Here is a 20,033-nt window from a genome sequence, read left to right on the forward strand (position 1 = left end):
ACTTTGATTCCAAAAAGCAATTGACCATTGAGGATACGTAGGCATCTCAACTTAAATTTTAAATTTAAGTTGAGCTCAAGTCCTTTCCTTTATTTCTTTTTCTCCCATTTGTTTCGAATATGTAATTTGTAAATTGTAATCAAGACTTTAAGTCTTTGTAATTTATAATTTTGAGTTGTAATTTGTAGTTTTGAGTTGTAATTTGTATTTTAAAGTTGTAATTATATCGATAAAATTGCATTTGTACATCGCATTATTCTAATTTTATTTATGCAAGTATATTTTACATTTTTTTACTTGAATTATAATGTTATAAAAAAAAATACATGAACCACCGAACCGGCCCGGAACCGGACAGGAACCGGCGGTTCCGGATCTTGACATGAACCGCCGGTTCACGGTTCGGGAACCGAAACCGTCGAACCTAGGACGGGCCGGTTCAGGTTCAAGAAAATCTTGAACCGGAACCGCCGGTTCCGAACCGTGGTGACGTCTACATGCTAATAATATGAGTAGTAATGAGAAGGAAGCAAGTGCTATTGAATAAAGTATTTCGATTTCGAAAAATGAGGCTACAAGAGGAAATCCCAACAATATTTTTATTTTCATTTTATTTTAGAGAGACAATTGATTTGTAACAGATCCAATAAATATAAAGCCCAGGCCCAGCCTGTATTTCAGCCTGCTAACAGAGGCCTAACTCAAGTTTATTCAGTGGACAATACTGAAATAAATAAAACTAGTTATTTATACCAATAAGTATAAAAAAAGATGTAGGATTATTGTGCATTGGAAATGAAACTCAAACAAAAGTACAAAAAATTGAGTAATTATTAGCACCTAATATAATGCAACTTACTTAAATATAGTAGTAGTACTAATTTTTTACCACGAATTTTAAAGTTGACAAATAATATTACAAACTTACTTCCAGTTGTCAAAAATACTTTGGCGACGGATTCCGGCTTAAACTAAATGATGCGGAAGATTATGTGGCAATATTAAATGATACAAATGGCATGGTAAAAATCTATCTTAGTTAGATTTTAAATTGAACTTCATAATTAGTCACTGGAAAATGATGTTGGCATATTTTAAATCTCTAAAATAAAAATATAAAAAATCATATTTTCAGAAATTTGAAAAAGAAAAATTCACATCTAATGTGCCTCAACTAACCATTTTACCCATGTGAGACTATAAATAAATGGTGCATAAGTCATTTTGCTTATCTCAGTATTACTAGTATTTGACAAACATTCATATATTGAAGTTAATACTACATGACTATTGTATTGAAATGTAAGAATGAGTTGAATAAAATGGCTTCTTCGCCTTTTATTTTCAGGGGTAAAATAGTTAGTCGAGGAACCTCAGGTGTGATTTTTCCTTGTCCGAGACCCAAAAAATGTGTTTTTTCTTACTTCCAAAATGGAAAATGTTGATCTCATTTTATAATTTCACTCAAGAACAAGTGTGATTGCCTACTATGTCATTGCAATCTACTCCTCTCTCAATGAAATCACAAATAATTATGTTAATGCTAATTGGGTGCAAGCAAGCAATGGAATAATTTCTTTACAATTTATGTGAAAGGGGCCTTTGGCGTCGATGATGTTTACATACTTTTGTCATTGCAAAATTTAACACATTTTTTTCTCAAGAAATCGAATCGACCACTAAATTGTGAAAGTGACTCACACCTTGCAACTTCCCTGAAAAAACTTGAATATGACTATTGGAAATTTGGAGGCTAAAAATATCATGTGAAAAAATCAAAATGTATGATGCAAAATGCAAATTCAATTATAATAATATTTATATTTTTGGATACAATTTATTAATTAGTAGTACTTCATTTTCCTTATTTTAAATGTCCTTATTACAAATATCTCACGCCATTTGAGAGCGTGGATATGAATTTTTTTTAACACAAGATATGTGATTAATGGACAATCAAATTAATTTACATTCCTAAACAATCATATTTTGCTATTTTGATACATTTAAAATGACATTTATATTCTTTTTACATTTCTAATAACTAAATTCCACAATTCACTCAATCATTTCATTCAAAAGATTTTGAACGTGCATAAAGTCAAATCAAGTGAAATGAGACTAAGAGAATATTATTTTTAATTATTCTTTAATACTCCTAAGTAGGTTATATACGTTCATTAAAATAGGGCCCGACCAAATCAACCAAAATAGGTTATGCTTTTATTTTTATGTTTATGTTTATTCATTTCAAAGTGGGGCGTTCGATTTTGACGGCCGCCTGCGTGCATGCACCAAAACTACACGATTTTCCTATTTTAACCCTACCGCCACCCTCTCTAACTCTGGATATATTTGTCAATTCCTATATAAGATCGTTTGATTTCCTGTTTTTTTACATTGACTTGGATTTTTCTTGCTTAGAGAAGAGAAAACCATTCAAGTTTGGCATAATTATAAATATAAAAATATCTTTCTCATTAATTATAATTTGTGATTTATTTTGTCTTATAGTTTGACAATGCCCAGTTTGTATTTATTTAAAATTGTGATTAGTAGATTTTATTCAAAATTTAATAAACTTTAATTAAAAGTTTATTGGATTTTAATAATACTTTATTTAATGCGTTTGATAGCTATTGGTCCAACTGCTCAAACCTCATAATATTCTCGTATACATTTGAAAAACATATAGTGTACAACGTGCAAGATATTATTTATCACTTAAAAAAGAATAGATAATAGTAGAAGCCAAATAAATAGAATGGTTGGTCAAATGAGAATCCAATAATTCAAATTTATTAGAATATAATTAACACGATTTTAGCATTTCTGTCTTTTAATTAAGCTGCCAAATTGCGGAAAATGGTATTCTTTGTCCACCCTTAACCCCCTATTATAATACCACATGCTAATCTTATGTTTCAACCATAACCAACCTAAAACTTTTCAAACCTTAAACTCTTACAATTAAGTTGTTGTTTCTAACTTATTAACAAGTTAGGGTTCATCTTTATAATTAAAGTGTTGTAATGTTACTGGTGTAAATTAAATTTGAAAATGTTTCAAAATAAATGCTAAACTTATACTCCACTTTCTATCATTACTCTAATAGTAGCATTTTTTCTACACAGCAAGCAAAACGCCACATAAAATTTGAAATTAACTTATTAGCTAGGTGGAATGTTTAAAATTTGTTGTGAAAGAAAACAAAATCATGATGGCGTAGTGTTTTGTAAATTTCAAAATTGACAATTAGTTAAGCGTAAATACGATGTTTATATTCACATTGACAATTGATACTATTTTGGATTGATGGTCTTGGTTTGGTCATCTCATGATGCATGACGGTCACCAAGTTAAGTGGCTCGCGAAAATTCTTGCGGTGGTCACTACACCACACAAACAAACTAAGGACGATTCGACTCGACTCATAGGTAAGCTTCCGCTTTCTAGAATACGATGATTATATGGCATTTTTATTGCCACGTAAAATAAAATTGGTGGGATATTTCAATTACAAACATAAATGATTCTTATAAAATACTTATAAGTTTAATATTTATTTTGAGATTAAATAAAATTTTATAACCAATTTAAGATAAATATCACAGTTTAATGGAGTACCACATTAGGAAATTAAACCTCGCAAATTCACAAAAAAAAATAGTTTATCATAAAATTTGACTAAATTCTACTACCTCCGTCCTACAAGAAGTGTCACATTTTGTCATTTCGGTCTGTCCCACAATAAGAGTCATGTTTCACTTTTACCATAAATGGTAAGTAGACTCCACATTCCACCAACCAATTCTACTCACATTTTATAATAGGGAAATGCTATGTGACCACGTTATGAACAACCATAAACTTATTTAATAGAAGAAAAAACCGGTTCATTTATTATTTCTAGTTCAATAACAATTAAATTTGCTTTTGTATCCTTTATCTCCTCTTCTCTCTTCTCCAAAAAGTGGCACCTGATTTTCCCTCTCTCCCACATCCTTTTTCTTCTTGATTACCGGTATCATTAAGTAATGCCAACACAATTACCCATATTTATTCTCTCTCCCATTTTTTTTTATTTTCAGTTTTTCCCTCTCCTAATACCTTCCACGAATGGCAATAAGCCAATAGGGTAGTGATATAATGAAAATCTTATATCTAATACAAACTCAAAACTTTAATCCTAACCACTAATTATTACAGATCAACGCTTATTATGTTTCCAGATTAAAATTTCAATAACTTCTATGAATCTATCAATAGAGGGTATATTAGACACTTTCATAATACAATGAATCATTTAATTATAGAATAATTGTGTAACCCCGATTTTGTCGTTCTCTCTCCTTCCACTATTCACGTTAATTAAACCGTTTCAATTATAACCCCCCCCCCTCATTCCAACTTTTCGCCTTTTCGTCGTTCTCTCTCCTTTTCGTCGAAAAAATTGCTTAAATTTTGCGGTGAAATTGCGTTGATTCTTTGTTGATGTTGAATTTTGTGTTGAAATCGTGTTGATTCTGTGTTGATTCTAAAATCTGTGTTAATTTTAAGAAGATTTTTTGTTGCATTTGTGTTGAATCGATCGTGTTGCTTTTTTGTTGAATTCTGAAATCTGTGTTGATTTTTTGCGCTGAAATTTCATTGATTCTTTTGTTCTGCTGTTAGTGATTTTTTGCATTGAAATTGCGTTGATTCTTTTGTTCTATGTTGAATATTTTGTTGAAATCGTATTGATTCTATATTGATTCTAAAATTTGTGTTAATTTTTTGTAGATTTTTTGTTGAATTTATGTCCATTGTTTTAATCGTGTTGAATCACTTTTGGAATTATTGAGATTGATACACAAAGCAGCCAGATGTCAACAAAGAATTAAAAAAATGAACTCGCACAACAACTATATATATCAATATAAAATCAACAAAAATATCAATAGAATTGCAACATAGAATCAACCGTAGCTTACAAATGTCAACATAGGATCAGCCATGTGATACGACATATCAACAAAAATTCCAATAATTTCAACACAGGTTCAACGGAAAACAAACACAATCTGAATAACAAATTGTATTCGCAATCCACTCAACATACGGACATCTACATCCTAAGAATCTGAAAATCACAAATCTGGAAATGAAAAATCTTTAAAATATGAAAATCACGAATCACGAATGTGTCAATCTTCAACGTATGGAAATTATGAATCACGAATGTGTCAATCTTCGACATATGTAAAACATGAATCTGGAAATGAAAAATCAAAAATCTTTTGCGGCATAAAGATTGACCTATAATTCTCATTACCATGAAATTACCTTTATCAGCGTTAGAACCCTCCATATAATAAAAAATCGTTGTGACACAGAATACGCCGAAATTGATTTTATGAAATATGAAATTCAGCGGGATAATATTACGCCGGTGACGGTACAGTCATAAAATAAATTCTTGAATACACCGGCAAAGAAATCAATTTAAGTCTTCAGAATAAAGTTTTGACGTCAATTACAGTGGTGTTAAGATCCTTTCGAAGATGTGAATATTTTTGGTTTTGGAAGGTGGGAGAGAAATTAGGAACGCAAGAGCCGTTCAGAAACTTAACTTACAAAAATACTCTCTGTTGACAAAATACATGCTCTTGTTGAGATGGAAATTCTACGCAATATTAACCACAGATCTGTTATAATTAAAGGCTATGATTAAAGTTTTGAGTTTGTATTAGATATATGGTTTGCATTTGATCACATCCCTAAGCCAATAACCCATAATTATTTCTAGTCCCCTCAAGCCATGAAATAAAATGTTAGTATATTTTATTTTAAACTATCAATATATCTGAATCAAAACTAAAACTAAGATTAGAAATAATTGATTAAACAATGTCTTAAATTATTAGTGGCAAGTAAAGAGGGATTTGTTCCTAATAAAAAATCTTAATGACATTAGTGTTTGTTTAAATAAATATTTATTATCTTAAGTCTAATATCATAAAAGGGGTGCATTAAGGTCCCAACACCCTCTTAATTTTAGACATAAAACAAATCATAGCCATTAGATAGATGGATTGGATGGATGTAATTTAAATTAACCGAGCTACATTATTTCATGCATAATGTACATTATGGGGGCAGAATTGTAAACACGGTACTTATTGAATATATTTTAAAACGGCAGGTCCTATAATTCCGCGTGATATTATGATAGACGATTCACATACCACTCTCTCTGTCATTCCACTCTCTTCATCTCTCACATCCCCCTCACTTCCTGCCACATCCAAAACCCTAACCACTGCATTTTTTAATCCAAAGAACATATTTCACCGTCGATTGACCGTGCAAACATGGTTTCCCCTTCTTGTTCTCATCATTCGAAGGTCTTGTTTTGTTTTTAGGTGCAACCAGGAGTCGTCGATTTTTCTAAAGCCCGAAATCAAGTAAATATTAGGACCAAAAAGCGATAAGGGAGCAAGAATTTCAGTTTGTGTTACATAAAAGTGCATTTGTTTTGGAAATTCGATGTCGTTTGTTTCATTACAAAACTAGAATTTTCCTTCCAAGAATGTGCATCGCGATTCAGTAATTCGTTCATTATACGGGTTAGGATTGTTTAGTTTCAGGTTTATTGAATTTTTTGTATGTCTTTTATGATTACTTATTCTAACAATTGTTTCTGGTGTATTGATTGATGTCAAATTTGGATTTTTGTTCCGTTCTTTTTTTCGCATGAACAATTGTCAAATTAGCAGCATGTAATGTGCGATTGTCAAAATATTCAGTTGTTGATCCTTAATTTGTTTGTGTGTGCTTGTAGTATTCGTTTCTATTTGGTTTGTAAGAGAAATAATAATGTCATTGGTCTTGACTGAGTTCTAATGTTACAAAATAGATAAATGAATTAGTGGTTTATTTTCATCTAATCTTCATTTAATAGAGAAATCCGAAAGATAAGTATTTCATTTTTTTATGTGCTTGATAACTAACATTGCAAAATTTTAATTAGTGGTTTATTCTCATTCAACGTTTTAATTTTTATTAGAGAAATCTTAGGACATTAGTGTTTGATTAAATGATATGAGTCTTTGAATGTGCTTAAGATCTAATATTATAAACTAGTAATTTTTTATCATCTAACTCTTCATTAGTTCTTATCCAAAATTCGTAACTTATTTATTTATTTATTTATTAATATATGAATATTTTCTCTAAAAAAATTAACAACGGTTATTTCACATTTTTGTGGGTTGGTAGAAGAGTCGGAAATTCTCATTTTTTAACTTTTATTAGAGTATAAGAATATGAAGATGATTAGATGAATATTTCCTCCCATTGCTAATATGAGCAAATTTTCTCCATATTGCCATACGGTGGTAAATTGATAAAGCAATGTTATGGAGTAACACTAATATTATTTAAAAATATCATAGTCATATTAAAATTTGTGTAATAGTGTTTAGTTTGTTGGAACTATAAAACGTAATTAATATACTAATTTTAATTCAAATTTGAAAAGAAAGAATAGAGGGAATTGTGAGTCAAAATTCGTAACTTATTTATTTATTTATTTATTAATATATGAATATTTTCTCTAAAAAAATTAACAACGGTTATTTCACATTTTTGTGGGTTGGTAGAAGAGTCGGAAATTCTCATTTTTTAACTTTTATTAGAGTATAAGAATATGAAGATGATTAGATGAATATTTCCTCCCATTGCTAATATGAGCAAATTTTCTCCATATTGCCATACGGTGGTAAATTGATAAAGCAATGTTATGGAGTAACACTAATATTATTTAAAAATATCATAGTCATATTAAAATTTGTGTAATAGTGTTTAGTTTGTTGGAACTATAAAACGTAATTAATATACTAATTTTAATTCAAATTTGAAAAGAAAGAATAGAGGGAATTGTGAGTCAAAAATATAAATATAGATTGAGGGTTAATAAAGTATTTTAAATTTATCCACTAACTATAATTAATATTTTAATATATAATTAATATATAAATTTACTAATATATCCTTGTGTGGTTGACCATAATGTAGTTGTTTAGCATCACTCTTTATTATAAACTAATTAACATAAGTGAGACCTACTAACTTATCCAATCTATTTTTTTTACATTTTTCTAAATTCTTGCTCATACTAAATGTGACACTTAAAGTGAGAGGAGGTAGTAGTATTTTTAAAAAAATATCGGTCCTTAACCTTGAGTTGGTCCATTCAAGTTAGTAGTACTAGTATAAGTCCAAATCGATGTGATCATCAAATTTCACGGCAGTGTCATTTTTATAACAAAAATAGACCAATTGATGATAATGATATTAAATTCCAAAAGCTATCAAACATGATGCTTTGAATCAAAAATAAAACGTCATAGAATTAATAGGGCCAATAATGAATTTAGACTAACCTTTTAAAAACTCATGTAATATTAATATTGCGAGTTTTTTTTTTTTGATAAACACGAATCGTGCTCAAGCCATGACACGAGGGCGAGCCAAGAACTCAAAAGTACAACTAAAATAAAGTCACCCCAAAAGAAGAAAAACAAAAGGTCATGGGTTGAAATATATACCCCACAAACCTCACAAAACAAGCACAACCAGAACGAAAACAAGGAGAGCAGTTAAGAGAGCAACACCAGTTAGCTACACAAGATACCAAGCAACGAGAACAACAAGAAAAACACCTCCAAAACCTACTTAGGTGAAAAGGGAAGACCAGACACCAACCTTCAATTCACAAACCAAGCCGCAAAAACAAATGCTTCTTTGCCATATCCCAATTGGCACTGGCGGAGCCAATGTAGAACAAGGGGTAGAACTGTACCCCCAAATATTGTTCGTATTTATATAGTCTTTCGATGAAATAATTTCTAAAAATGTGCTTTGACGCAGCGGCAGGAAGTAGTTGTGCCTTAGCTGTCACGACCCAATTCTCATTAAGGATAACAAGAATGGGTGATTCGCGACTAATGGGGGATTAAAGAAGCGGGGATAGAAAATGGGGAAAATCTGAGGAACTTATCAAAGGCCAAATATGATATTATCGAAATAGCAGTCAAGTATTCGATATAATTCTCAAAATAATGTGATTGACATGTCAACTGAATCAGAGTTCAATGAAGAGACATTACTATTCTCATTCAACAAAACACAGCGGAATAGGTCCCAACTGAACGACTTCGTGTATGAAGACACGAATCGTCGAGATATCCACAGGCTTATTTAATAGCATCGACTCCGATCAATCTTTACTCCATCCTGACATTCAACCTGCACGTTTATAAATACATGCAGGGCTGAGTACAGGAGTACTCAGTGAACACATGCCGAAAACAAAACATACAATATAAGTTGTCATCCATCCACAGTATCACCCGGGGGTTTTTCTTAAAAGGCCCGAGCATACTAAATTCTTTTGTGATATTAAAAGTCCGACTGCAGTCTAAGTTCTTGGTATTCTGCCATGTCTGAGAAACTAGTGTGCCGTGAAGGTGGCCACCTTCAACGAGCACCCTCGCCGGCCAACCTCTCTCTAGGATGGCTCACAGCTCTTGTGCACTTAATTCCGAATAGGATTTGCGGTCCTATTGAGAACCGAATTCGTTACTAACCTTTTGGCATCGCCAAAAGTCTCAGCATATAGCCCTATCAGACAGGTCAAAAACAAATATTTTCTGGCATGACAACAACTTTAAAAGAGATGATCACATTCTCATTTTTCAGAAAAGATATTTCATACTTCAAAACATTTGCTTTATATCCACACTATAGTGCTGGATATTAAAAGAAAGCCCACCTCTTGTGCTTATCTTCACTTAATTTCCTCGCTGGGCCTCACTTGCCCCCGAATATTTTTCTCCCTTGAAAATAATAGCGTAACACGCTAATTAGCACTTGAACTATTTCTCTGAAAAGAATGCATGCATCCTGCAGGATAGCATCTATCTCTTAGTCTCGGCTTATAGGATTTCTCTTTAAATCCTAACTTGGCTTTACTGCTCTGCAACACTTAATCATTCTCTTTTACTTCTTTTGGAGAAACTCTATTTTCTCAAATAATATGGATTCTTAAAATCCCTCCTTAATTTCCTTTTTTTTCGGAATTTTCTTAAGGCTTCTTAAGACCTCTTAAGGCCGCCCACGGCGTCGCGGGGCGACGCCGGTCGGCCCTCGCTTCTTCGCCTTAAAATTTTCCATCCTCGGGAACTCAATAATTTATTCGGGAATTAATTAAGCTTCAAGCTCAATTCCTTAAATTAATTCCGCTCTACCAAATTAATTTCCCCAAATCCACTAATTTAATTTCCGGCCCAATTATTTATCCTCCGCCCAACTCTTAAATCGAGGCAGCCCACTTCCCTTGACTAATTAAATAGGACTTAGTCCATTTCCCCTTTTAAATCACTTGACCCAGAATTCATTTAAATCTAGTGGCCCAATTTCCTTTTCTGCTAGCCCATTTAATTAACTTAAGGGCCCAAACAAAACATATGGCATCAGCCCATATCCTACTCCCTTTGCTGCCATCGTGAATCACTCTCTCTCCCAACATAAAATTCCAATTTCTGCAAATGCAAAGGAAACCAGCGGCGTCCCCCTTTTTTTTCTCTTCTCTCGGCGAGTTCTCACCTTAGGTGGTCTCGATTTCTCCTGAATCGGACCCCTCCCTCTCCAATTTGACATTTCCCCAAATCAAATCCCTAGCCGTGTCTCTCTAGAGGCGTTGCCGCCTGAGTCGTATATGGGTTCGAGCTGCGCGTCGCGCCGGCTCGCTGCATGCCGTTTCCCCGCTGTCTCCTTCGCGACGCAGCTTCGGCGCTCACCGGTCTCGCGGCGTCGCCGTTGGGTCCCTGCCGCGTCGCCTTTGTCGGCGAGTTGCGCCCCACCTGCGCCGCCGGTGGATTCGCGTCAGCTTCCTCCGCCGAGTCCTTCGTTGGGCAGCTCCTTCCTCTAAAGCTAAGTCCCTTCCCCACTCCCCCTTTTACTCATTAATTATCGAGTTATGCATCAGCTTGGTATTGCTTTGTTATCTCAAATCCTTGTTCTTGTGATTTTTGTGCTTTGAAGGGAAGTTGGGCAGTAGCTTTGTGGTATTGGGATTCTTGGCTATGTGTTATGATTTTACATATGCATTTGGGAGCATTGGCTCACTGTAACTTTGGTTCTGCATATGTTCACTGGGGAATACTTGGTGGATTTGCTACTGTTCTATTTTCGTACTTGTTGTGGGGATCCTTATGAGGAGTGCTATGTTCTTGTGCTATCCGACCATTCTATATGATGCAAAAGAGGGTGTTGTCGAGGGGATTACCTTGCTCGGTGATTCCCTTCGGTCCTTGGCTGCCCCTTGACTGCCGTCGCTCCTCACTCCGTCGCCCTTCACTCCGTCGCACTCCCTTGCCTTGCGAGAATTTGGCAGGAAAAATGAGTGTGGAGTGGAGAGGGAGGCGGTGGTATTTATAGGCAAAATGCCTTGGCCTCTTGTGGCAGAATCTTGGGCATTGAGCTCCTAATTTTGGTTATAAGCTCAGCTCTCTTTCTAAGCTTCATAATCATGTTGTTTATACTATTTTGGTGATTATCTGGGGCTGCCCTTCTAGGCTATTTCTCAGCCTTGGGTGATTGTCTACTTTGAGTTGTATAGTGAGCATGCCTCACCGTGTACATTTGTTGGCTTTCCCCTCTTGATGAAACTTGGGGAATTGATAAAAGGAGCTGTCCTCAGCTCTATTTGGCAGCCTAATGGTTGACCCAAATAGCTCTACTATTCCTCATTTCCTAGTTGAGCTTGTGCTCCATCTTCTCTTTATTTGTGAGTTCTAAACTAACCCCATTTTGGTGTAATTGTAGGTACTAAGGCTGCCTCCTTGTGGCTTGGTGGAGCTGGAAAAGTCGAGAGGGAGGGATAGAGAGAAAGAAGACTTCCTCTTGAAGCTCTTATAGTCCATATTACTTTAGCAAACTCCAAGACTTGTATTGTCTTTTTCATACATGTAAGCATGTACTATTAGCATCTCCATATTTCCATGTAATTGTATTTCCAAAGTGAAACTTAAATAAAAGCATAGCTCTTATTTTTATCCTTGCATCAAATTCCATTGCACTTTGAGAAATTTTCTCAAGAACATTCAATATTAAATTCGACGTAGGAGATTACAAAATTCTACGTCTTCCGGACGAGACTTAATCGAGCTAATAAATCCAAATTAATCCAATTAGGAGGATTAAAACCCGGGGCGTCACATTCCACCCTCCTTAAACAAAATTTTGTCCCAAAATTTGTACGGCTTTACTCAAACATCTCGGGATATCGCTCCCTCATTTTACTCTCTAACTCCCACGTGGCCTCTTCCTGCCCGTGGTGCTCCCAAAGTACTTTTACTGAAGGGATGGATCTGTCCAGGATTGCTTTCGGCCTTTCCTCATAACTCAAATCCGGGTTTAATATCATCTCTTCCCGATGAATCACATGCTTCAGATCAAACACATACTTCCTAAGCTGTGACACATGGAATACGTTGTGAACGTTTCCAAAGCTTGGCGGTAACGCCAATCGATAAGCCACTGGTCCGACCGCTTCTTGGATCTCATACGGTCCTATATATCTGGGTCGGAGTTTTCCCCTGACTCCAAATCTGGCTATCCCCTTTGAGGGTGATACTTTTAAGAAGACTTTATCTCCCACCTCAAACTGCAATTCAGTCCGTCGGACATCTGCATAGGACTTCTGTCTGTCCTGAGCCTCTTTGATTCTCCCTCTGATCTTTCTGACAATTTCTATCATTTCCTCAATTACTTCCGGACCCAAAATTTTCCTTTCACCGACCTCGTCCCAATAGAGGGGTGATCTACACTTTCTCCCGTACAGTGCTTCGTACGCAGCCATATCAATTGTTGCCTGGTAACTATTGTTGTAGGCAAACTCTATTAGCGGCAACACTTGTTCCCAATTGCTTCCTCTATCGAGCACTACTGCTCTCAGCATGTCCTCGAGTGTCTGAATTGTTCTCTCCGACTGTCCGTCGGTCTGTGGGTGAAATGCTGTGCTAAAATTCAGTTGTGTCCCCAGTTCTTTCTGTAAGCTTTTCCAAAATCGGGATGTGAATTTGGCATCTCTATCCGACGTGATCGTTGCCGGTATACCGTGCAGGCGAATGATTTCCTTCACGTATATCTGGGCTAACTTCTCTGATCCGTACGTGATAGGGATTGGTATAAAGTGAGCGCTCTTAGTGAGACGATCGACTATTACCCAAATTGCAGTATTTCCTCTCTGAGACTTTGGCAGTCCCGTGACAAAATCTATGGCTATGTGTTCCCATTTCCATTCGGGAATTTCCAACGGTTGTAGCTTTCCATATGGTCGCTGGTGTAGTGCCTTAACTTGTTGACAGGCAAGACACCTCTCGACGTAGGAAGCTATATCTCTCTTCATGCCGTCCCACCAGAATTTCTTCTTTAAGTCTTGATACATTTTCGTACTCCCTGGGTGGGCGGTGTATGGGGTATCGTGCGCCTCGCTCATTATCTCATTTCTGAGCTCCTCTTGGTTGGGCACACACAGTCTCCCCTCAAACAGGAGCGCATTGTCTGCCTCCTCCTGGAAATTCTCTTGTTTGCCTGTTCTCAATTTCAAACGCCACTTCTCTAGAGTCTCGTCCCGTCTCTGGGCTTCCACAATCCTGGCTCTTAAATCGGGAACAACTACTAGGGTCGAAATTATACTTCCAATTGTTTCGGGCGCTTGCACCATCTCCAAACTCATTTTGTCAAATTCTTTTAGCAGTTCTTATTCCTGGGTGAACAGGATTGCTAATTGGTGCTGACTTTTACGGCTCAACGCGTCTGCCACGACGTTAGCCTTGCCCGGGTGGTAGTTTATGCCACAGTCGTAATCTTTTACCAGTTCGAGCCATCTTCTCTGTCTCATGTTCAAGTCCTTTTGTTCGAAGAGATATTTGAGGCTTTTGTGGTCCGTGAAAATCTCACACCTAACTCCATATAGATGGTGTCTCCAAATTTTCAACGCGTGAACCACTACTGCTAGCTCTAGGTCGTGTGTTGGGTAATTGAGCTCGTGTGGTCTGAGCTGTCGTGATGCATAAGCAATCACCTTCCCATTCTGCATCAACACACACCCAAGTCCACTTTTGGAAGCATCCGTATAGACAACGTAATCTGTCCCTGTCTCTGGGACGGCTAGTACGGGTGCACTGGTCAATTTCTCCTTTAGTAGCTGGAAGCTTTCCTCACACTCGGGAGACCATGAGACTATGGTTCCCTTCTTGAGTTGCTGAGTCATTGGCCTGGCGATTTTTGAAAATCCTTCAATAAACCTTCTGTAGTAGCCAGCTAGTCCGAGGAAACTTCGGATCTCATTAGGCGTTGTCGGCGCCTTCCAATTCCGTACTGCTTCCACTTTAGCAGGATCCACTCGGATTCCTTCTGCTGTCACAATATGTCCGAGAAAATTCACCTCTTTGAGCCAAAATTCGCACTTGCTGAATTTGGCATACAACTTTTCTGCCCGTAGTGTTTCTAGGGCAAGCCGCAGGTGTTCCTCGTGTTCCTTTTTGTTTTTAGAGTATATCAACACGTCGTCAATGAAGACTAGGACAAACTTGTCAAGATATGGATGGAAAACGCGGTTCATCAAATCCATGAATACTGCTGGTGCATTCGTTAGTCCAAATGGCACCACAGTAAATTCATAGTGACCGTATCTGGTTCGGAAGGCCCTTTTAGGCACATCCTCTGGCTTAATTTTCAGTTGGTGATACTCTGACTTCAGGTCCATTTTGGAGAACACACTGGCTCCCATGAGCTGATCAAACAGATCATCGATCCTGGGTAACGGGTACTTGTTCTTGAGAGTAAACTTGTTAAGCTCTCGGTAATCTACACACATTCTCATGGTTCCGTCTTTCTTTTTGACGAACAGTACAGGTGCTCCCCATGGTGAGACGCTGGGTCTGATGAATCCCAGGTCCAGGAGTTCTTGCAATTGCACCTTAAGTTCATCCAATTCCTTTGGAGCCATTCGATATGGTGCTTTCGACACCGGGGCGGATCCTGGTTCTAGATCTATCGTGAATTCCACTTGTCTGTCTGGCGGTAGACCAGGCAGAGTATCAGGGAATACATCTGGGAATTCACGAGCGATCTCGACTCCATCCAATTTTCTCACCTTTTTCTCTTCTCTGTTCAAGTATACAAGGTATGCCGGGCATCCCTTCTTTATCAACTTGCTGGCTTGCAGCATTGATACTACAGACTTTCGGGTTCCCATGGAGATTCCGTGAAAGCGAGTAGTTTCTCCTTCGGGGTTTCTAAAGGAAATCTGCCTTTCCTTGCATAAGATGGTGGCATGGTTTTCAGCCAGCCAGTCCATCCCTAAGATTATGTCTATGTCCCACATAATCATAACACTGAGGTTGTTTGCTACAACCTTAAGTTCGCCCAGAGTGATTTCTAAATTTGAGCAAGTACGAGATATTTCTATCCGTCCTCCTACTGGGGAAACTACTTCCATCCTATGTTCAGATTCTTTTGTATCGAGTTTCAAAGTAGTTACGCAATGAGCAGATATAAAAGAATGCGAAGCACCAGTATCAAACAGAAGCATAACGGGTGTGTTGAAAAGCTTACCCATGCCTGCCAAATTTCCCTGGTTCAGCTCGGGCTGCTTCTGCCTCATCGCATAAGCTCGAGCCTGCGTTGGGAGTTTCGGCCTCTGCTGTTGATTCCTTGGTATCTGCTATGAATTTGATCCATCCTGGACATTCATTGCGCGCAGTTGCGGGCGCTGAGCTGACGGGTTAGGTCTTGCTCTTGTCCCTGAGTTCTTGCTTGGACAGTTCTTAGCAAAATGTCCAGCTCTCCCGCAGTTGAAACAGGTATCAGCCCCTGCCTTGCAGGTGCCTCCATGCAGCCTGTTGCATCTAGGACACGGACTGGGTCCTGACACATTCCCTTGGAATGATCCAACTTGGTATCCACCATATTGTGGCGTGCTTGGTCCGTAACCTCCTCTTTTTAAATCAGGTTGAGCTCGTGGTCCTTCCCACTTTCTCTTGTCCCTAGATGGTTGGGACTGAGTAGGATTCATAGCTGGGGCAGTCTTTTCCCCTGGCATGGTTGCCTCGATGTCCAGTGCTCGTCCCAGAGCCTCAGTGTAGGACAGTCCTCCGTGGCTAGCCAGCGTCATGCGTATCTCATGTCTCAACCCAGTACAGAATTTCTCAGCCATCTTGGCATCGGTATCTACCTAATCTGGGGCGTACCGTGCCATTTCACAGAACATTCGGTCATAGTCTGTAACCGACATTCGTCCTTGTTTCAGATGATAGAATTCAACCTCCTTTTTCTTCCTGTAGCTCTTGGGAATATACTTCTCATAGATCTCGGTTTTAAATTCTTCCCAAGTCATTTCCTCTACATGTATTGGACCCATAGTCTTTTTCCTTGCCTCCCACCAGAAATCTGCGGGTCCAGTTAGCTGGAAAGTCACACAGGACAACCGCTCCTGGTCCGTGCAGCGTAAAAAGTTAAATATGCGTTCCAGTGCACGGATCCATGTTTCTGCCACCATTGGGTCTCCCAACCCGTTAAACGTTGGTGGGTTCTGTCTCAGAAACATTTCCTCAACCCGACGATCCTATGGTTGGGGTGGTGGTGGGGTGGTGACGGTGGTGGAACTGGCGATGGAGGTGGTGTTACTTCCTCCCATTCCTCTCGTACTTCCCCTTCATAAACCGGAAGGTTATTTTGGGCTTGTGCCCGGCCCCTTCCACGTCCTCGGCCTCGTGGCCTGCCAACTCTTTGTGGTGGCATCCTGGGGATTTATGAAACTCCTTTAATAAATGCATAACATTCGCGATGGCTAAACAGAAAACGTGGATTTTTCTTAGATATAAACGAACACTGCTTTTCAAGATAACGAGATTTCATATATATCACAAATCGAGTACACAATCATAAAAGTTTGCCTCGAAAGGTCTTTTTACAAAAGAACGCACATCCAAGTACGCATCATGAAGTCCCGGTACTACGGAACATCACCAAAAGTACTTAGCCACTGCCCTTCTAACAACTCGGGCCTTACGTGCTAATCAAAAGGTAGTCCCCTGAAATCTCCAAAAGAAAACACTACATCAGAACGCCATCACACTAGGACGTTTCTGATGGTACAATCCACCTACCGCTCCTCAATGCCAAACCCACTTCCCAGAAGGGGTGTAGTAGCCACAGTCCTGGATATCATCACTGTCGCTGTCACTATCGCTGTACGGTGAGCTCTCTCTCTTTGGCCCGCGCTTCTCATCACTGTTGACGAGTATGGGGTTGTTCTCGTCCTCTCCGCATGCCCATTCCCAGAGGAGGTGCGGGTCCTCCCTGCTCTCCTCAGTGAGGGCTGGGGGCACGGCCTCATTCCCGTCCTTCCTGAGCTGCGGCCATATATCATCCACACGCACCATACGCCTCCCCATGTCTGGGTGGACTGCCTCAGTTGCCGAGCGGATGTGCGAGTAACTGCTCGGAACTGTGATAGCCTGCAGACAGGAGCTCCCGACTGGTGCGACCACTGGCGGGCCTTCCTCCTTATCCTCCTCTGAGTCAGCCGCAGGGGCCTTCCCCTTTCGGGCAGCCTCCTGAGCCTCACGCTCTGCCTCTATGGGGAAAGTGGGGTCCCGCATAGAAGGTGTGCGTGCCGGCGGTGCCCTCGGAGTCGTGCTCCCAACTGGTCGCCGAGATGGCCCTGCATCGGACTCCCACTGGCTGGGACGTCCTGGCTCCCTTGGCGCCAGAGGATCCTGTACCTCAGGTGCTGGCGAGTCGATCAACAAGGGTGAAACCGACCCGTAGCACACAAAGCGAGTGAATACTTCTAACAGGAATCTAGGAAAATCCCCTACCAAGTCATAAGCAGGGTAGGCAGTGATTATGTACTTATCGGCCACCATGGTAGCCCACTCTCTCCATCCATCGGGGAGCAAACTCAGCAGACGAACTATGCCGTCGTATCCGGTGACGCTGCCATGGAAGGCCACATCCCACCATAGACGCTGGTAGTGCGCCAAAAACTCGCCCAGTGAGTCACCATAGCACCTCTGGTAGGTCTGGTAGGCCCTCTCATACTCCTCGGGGCTAGCACCTCTCCTCACCCGTTTCCGGGCGGTAAAACGACGACGAGCCATCTACACAAGGACACGTCTCGAGTCAGAGAAGGCAACGCAAGAGAACAGAACGCGAAAACACAACGTAAGGCAATGCATGCGAGCCTAAAGGGGTCATCCTCTAGAGCCACTATACTGTGTGATCTAATGTCATCAGACTAAGTTCTCATCTCAAACTTATTGTTCCATAAGGCTTTTATGGTGAAGAACACCAAGTTCTTTGGATTTAAACGAGTGACTTGGTCACCGTGAGGGTCTATCTCGCACCATTCCATCTTGTGCTATTTCCTTATAGCACCGTTCCTTGACTTTCTATCTCATCCTCTAGGTGGTCTCGATTTCTCCTGAATCGGACCCCTCCCTCTCCAATTTGACATTTCCCCAAATCAAATCCCTAGCCGTGTCTCTCTAGAGGCGTTGCCGCCTGAGTCGTATATGGGTTCGAGCTGCGCGTCGCGCCGGCTCGCTGCATGCCGTTTCCCCGCTGCCTCCTTCGCGACGCAGCTTCGGCGCTCACCGGTCTCGCGGCGTCGCCGTTGGGTCCCTGCCGCGTCGCCTTTGTCGGCGAGTTGCGCCCCACCTGCGCCGCCGGTGGATTCGCGTCAGCTTCCTCCGCCGAGTCCTTCGTTGGGCAGCTCCTTCCTCTAAAGCTAAGTCCCTTCCCCACTCCCCCTTTTACTCATTAATTATCGAGTTATGCATCAGCTTGGTATTGCTTTGTTATCTCAAATCCTTGTTCTTGTGATTTTTGTGCTTTGAAGGGAAGTTGGGCAGTAGCTTTGTGGTATTGGGATTCTTGGCTATGTGTTATGATTTTACATATGCATTTGGGAGCATTGGCTCACTGTAACTTTGGTTCTGCATATGTTCACTGGGGAATACTTGGTGGATTTGCTACTGTTCTATTTTCATACTTGTTGTGGGGATCCTTATGAGGAGTGCTATGTTCTTGTGCTATCCGACCATTCTATATGATGCAAAAGAGGGTGTTGTCGAGGGGATTACCTTGCTCGGTGATTCCCTTCGGTCCTTGGCTGCCCCTTGACTGCCGTCGCTCCTCACTCCGTCGCCCTTCACTCCGTCGCACTCCCTTGCCTTGCGAGAATTTGGCAGGAAAAATGAGTGTGGAGTGGAGAGGGAGGCGGTGGTATTTATAGGCAAAATGCCTTGGCCTCTTGTGGCAGAATCTTGGGCATTGAGCTCCTAATTTTGGTTATAAGCTCAGCTCTCTTTCTAAGCTTCATAATCATGTTGTTTATACTATTTTGGTGATTATCTGGGGCTGCCCTTCTAGGCTATTTCTCAGCCTTGGGTGATTGTCTACTTTGAGTTGTATAGTGAGCATGCCTCACCGTGTACATTTGTTGGCTTTCCCCTCTTGATGAAACTTGGGGAATTGATAAAAGGAGCTGTCCTCAGCTCTATTTGGCAGCCTAATGGTTGACCCAAATAGCTCTACTATTCCTCATTTCCTAGTTGAGCTTGTGCTCCATCTTCTCTTTATTTGTGAGTTCTAAACTAACCCCATTTTGGTGTAATTGTAGGTACTAAGGCTGCCTCTTTGTGGCTTGGTGGAGCTGGAAAAGTCGAGAGGGAGGGATAGAGAGAAAGAAGACTTCCTCTTGAAGCTCTTATATTCCATATTACTTTAGCAAATTCCAAGACTTGTATTGTCTTTTTCATACATGTAAGCATGTACTATTAGCATCTCCATATTTCCATGTAATTGTATTTCCAAAGTGAAACTTAAATAAAAGCATAGCTCTTATTTTTATCCTTGCATCAAATTCCATTGCACTTTGAGAAATTTTCTCAAGAACATTCAATATTAAATTC

At 39.4% G+C, this 20,033-nt stretch overlaps 2 protein-coding genes across 2 annotated transcripts; both read right to left on the reverse strand.

Annotated features, from left to right (window-relative positions):
• Positions 1 to 15,778: 15,778 nt before the first annotated feature.
• Positions 15,779 to 16,270, reverse strand: LOC121791735. The gene has a single exon (XM_042189589.1). It carries the CDS (start codon positions 16,268 to 16,270, stop codon positions 15,779 to 15,781), a length of 492 nt encoding a protein of 163 aa, XP_042045523.1.
• An 18-nt stretch (positions 16,271 to 16,288) lies between these two features.
• Positions 16,289 to 16,660, reverse strand: LOC121791736. The gene has a single exon (XM_042189590.1). It carries the CDS (start codon positions 16,658 to 16,660, stop codon positions 16,289 to 16,291), a length of 372 nt encoding a protein of 123 aa, XP_042045524.1.
• Between the last annotated feature and the right edge of the window lie 3,373 nt (positions 16,661 to 20,033).

The sequence above is a fragment of the Salvia splendens genome, unplaced genomic scaffold, assembly GCF_004379255.2.
Source record: "Salvia splendens isolate huo1 unplaced genomic scaffold, SspV2 ctg891, whole genome shotgun sequence".
Lineage (NCBI taxonomy): Eukaryota > Viridiplantae > Streptophyta > Magnoliopsida > Lamiales > Lamiaceae > Salvia > Salvia splendens.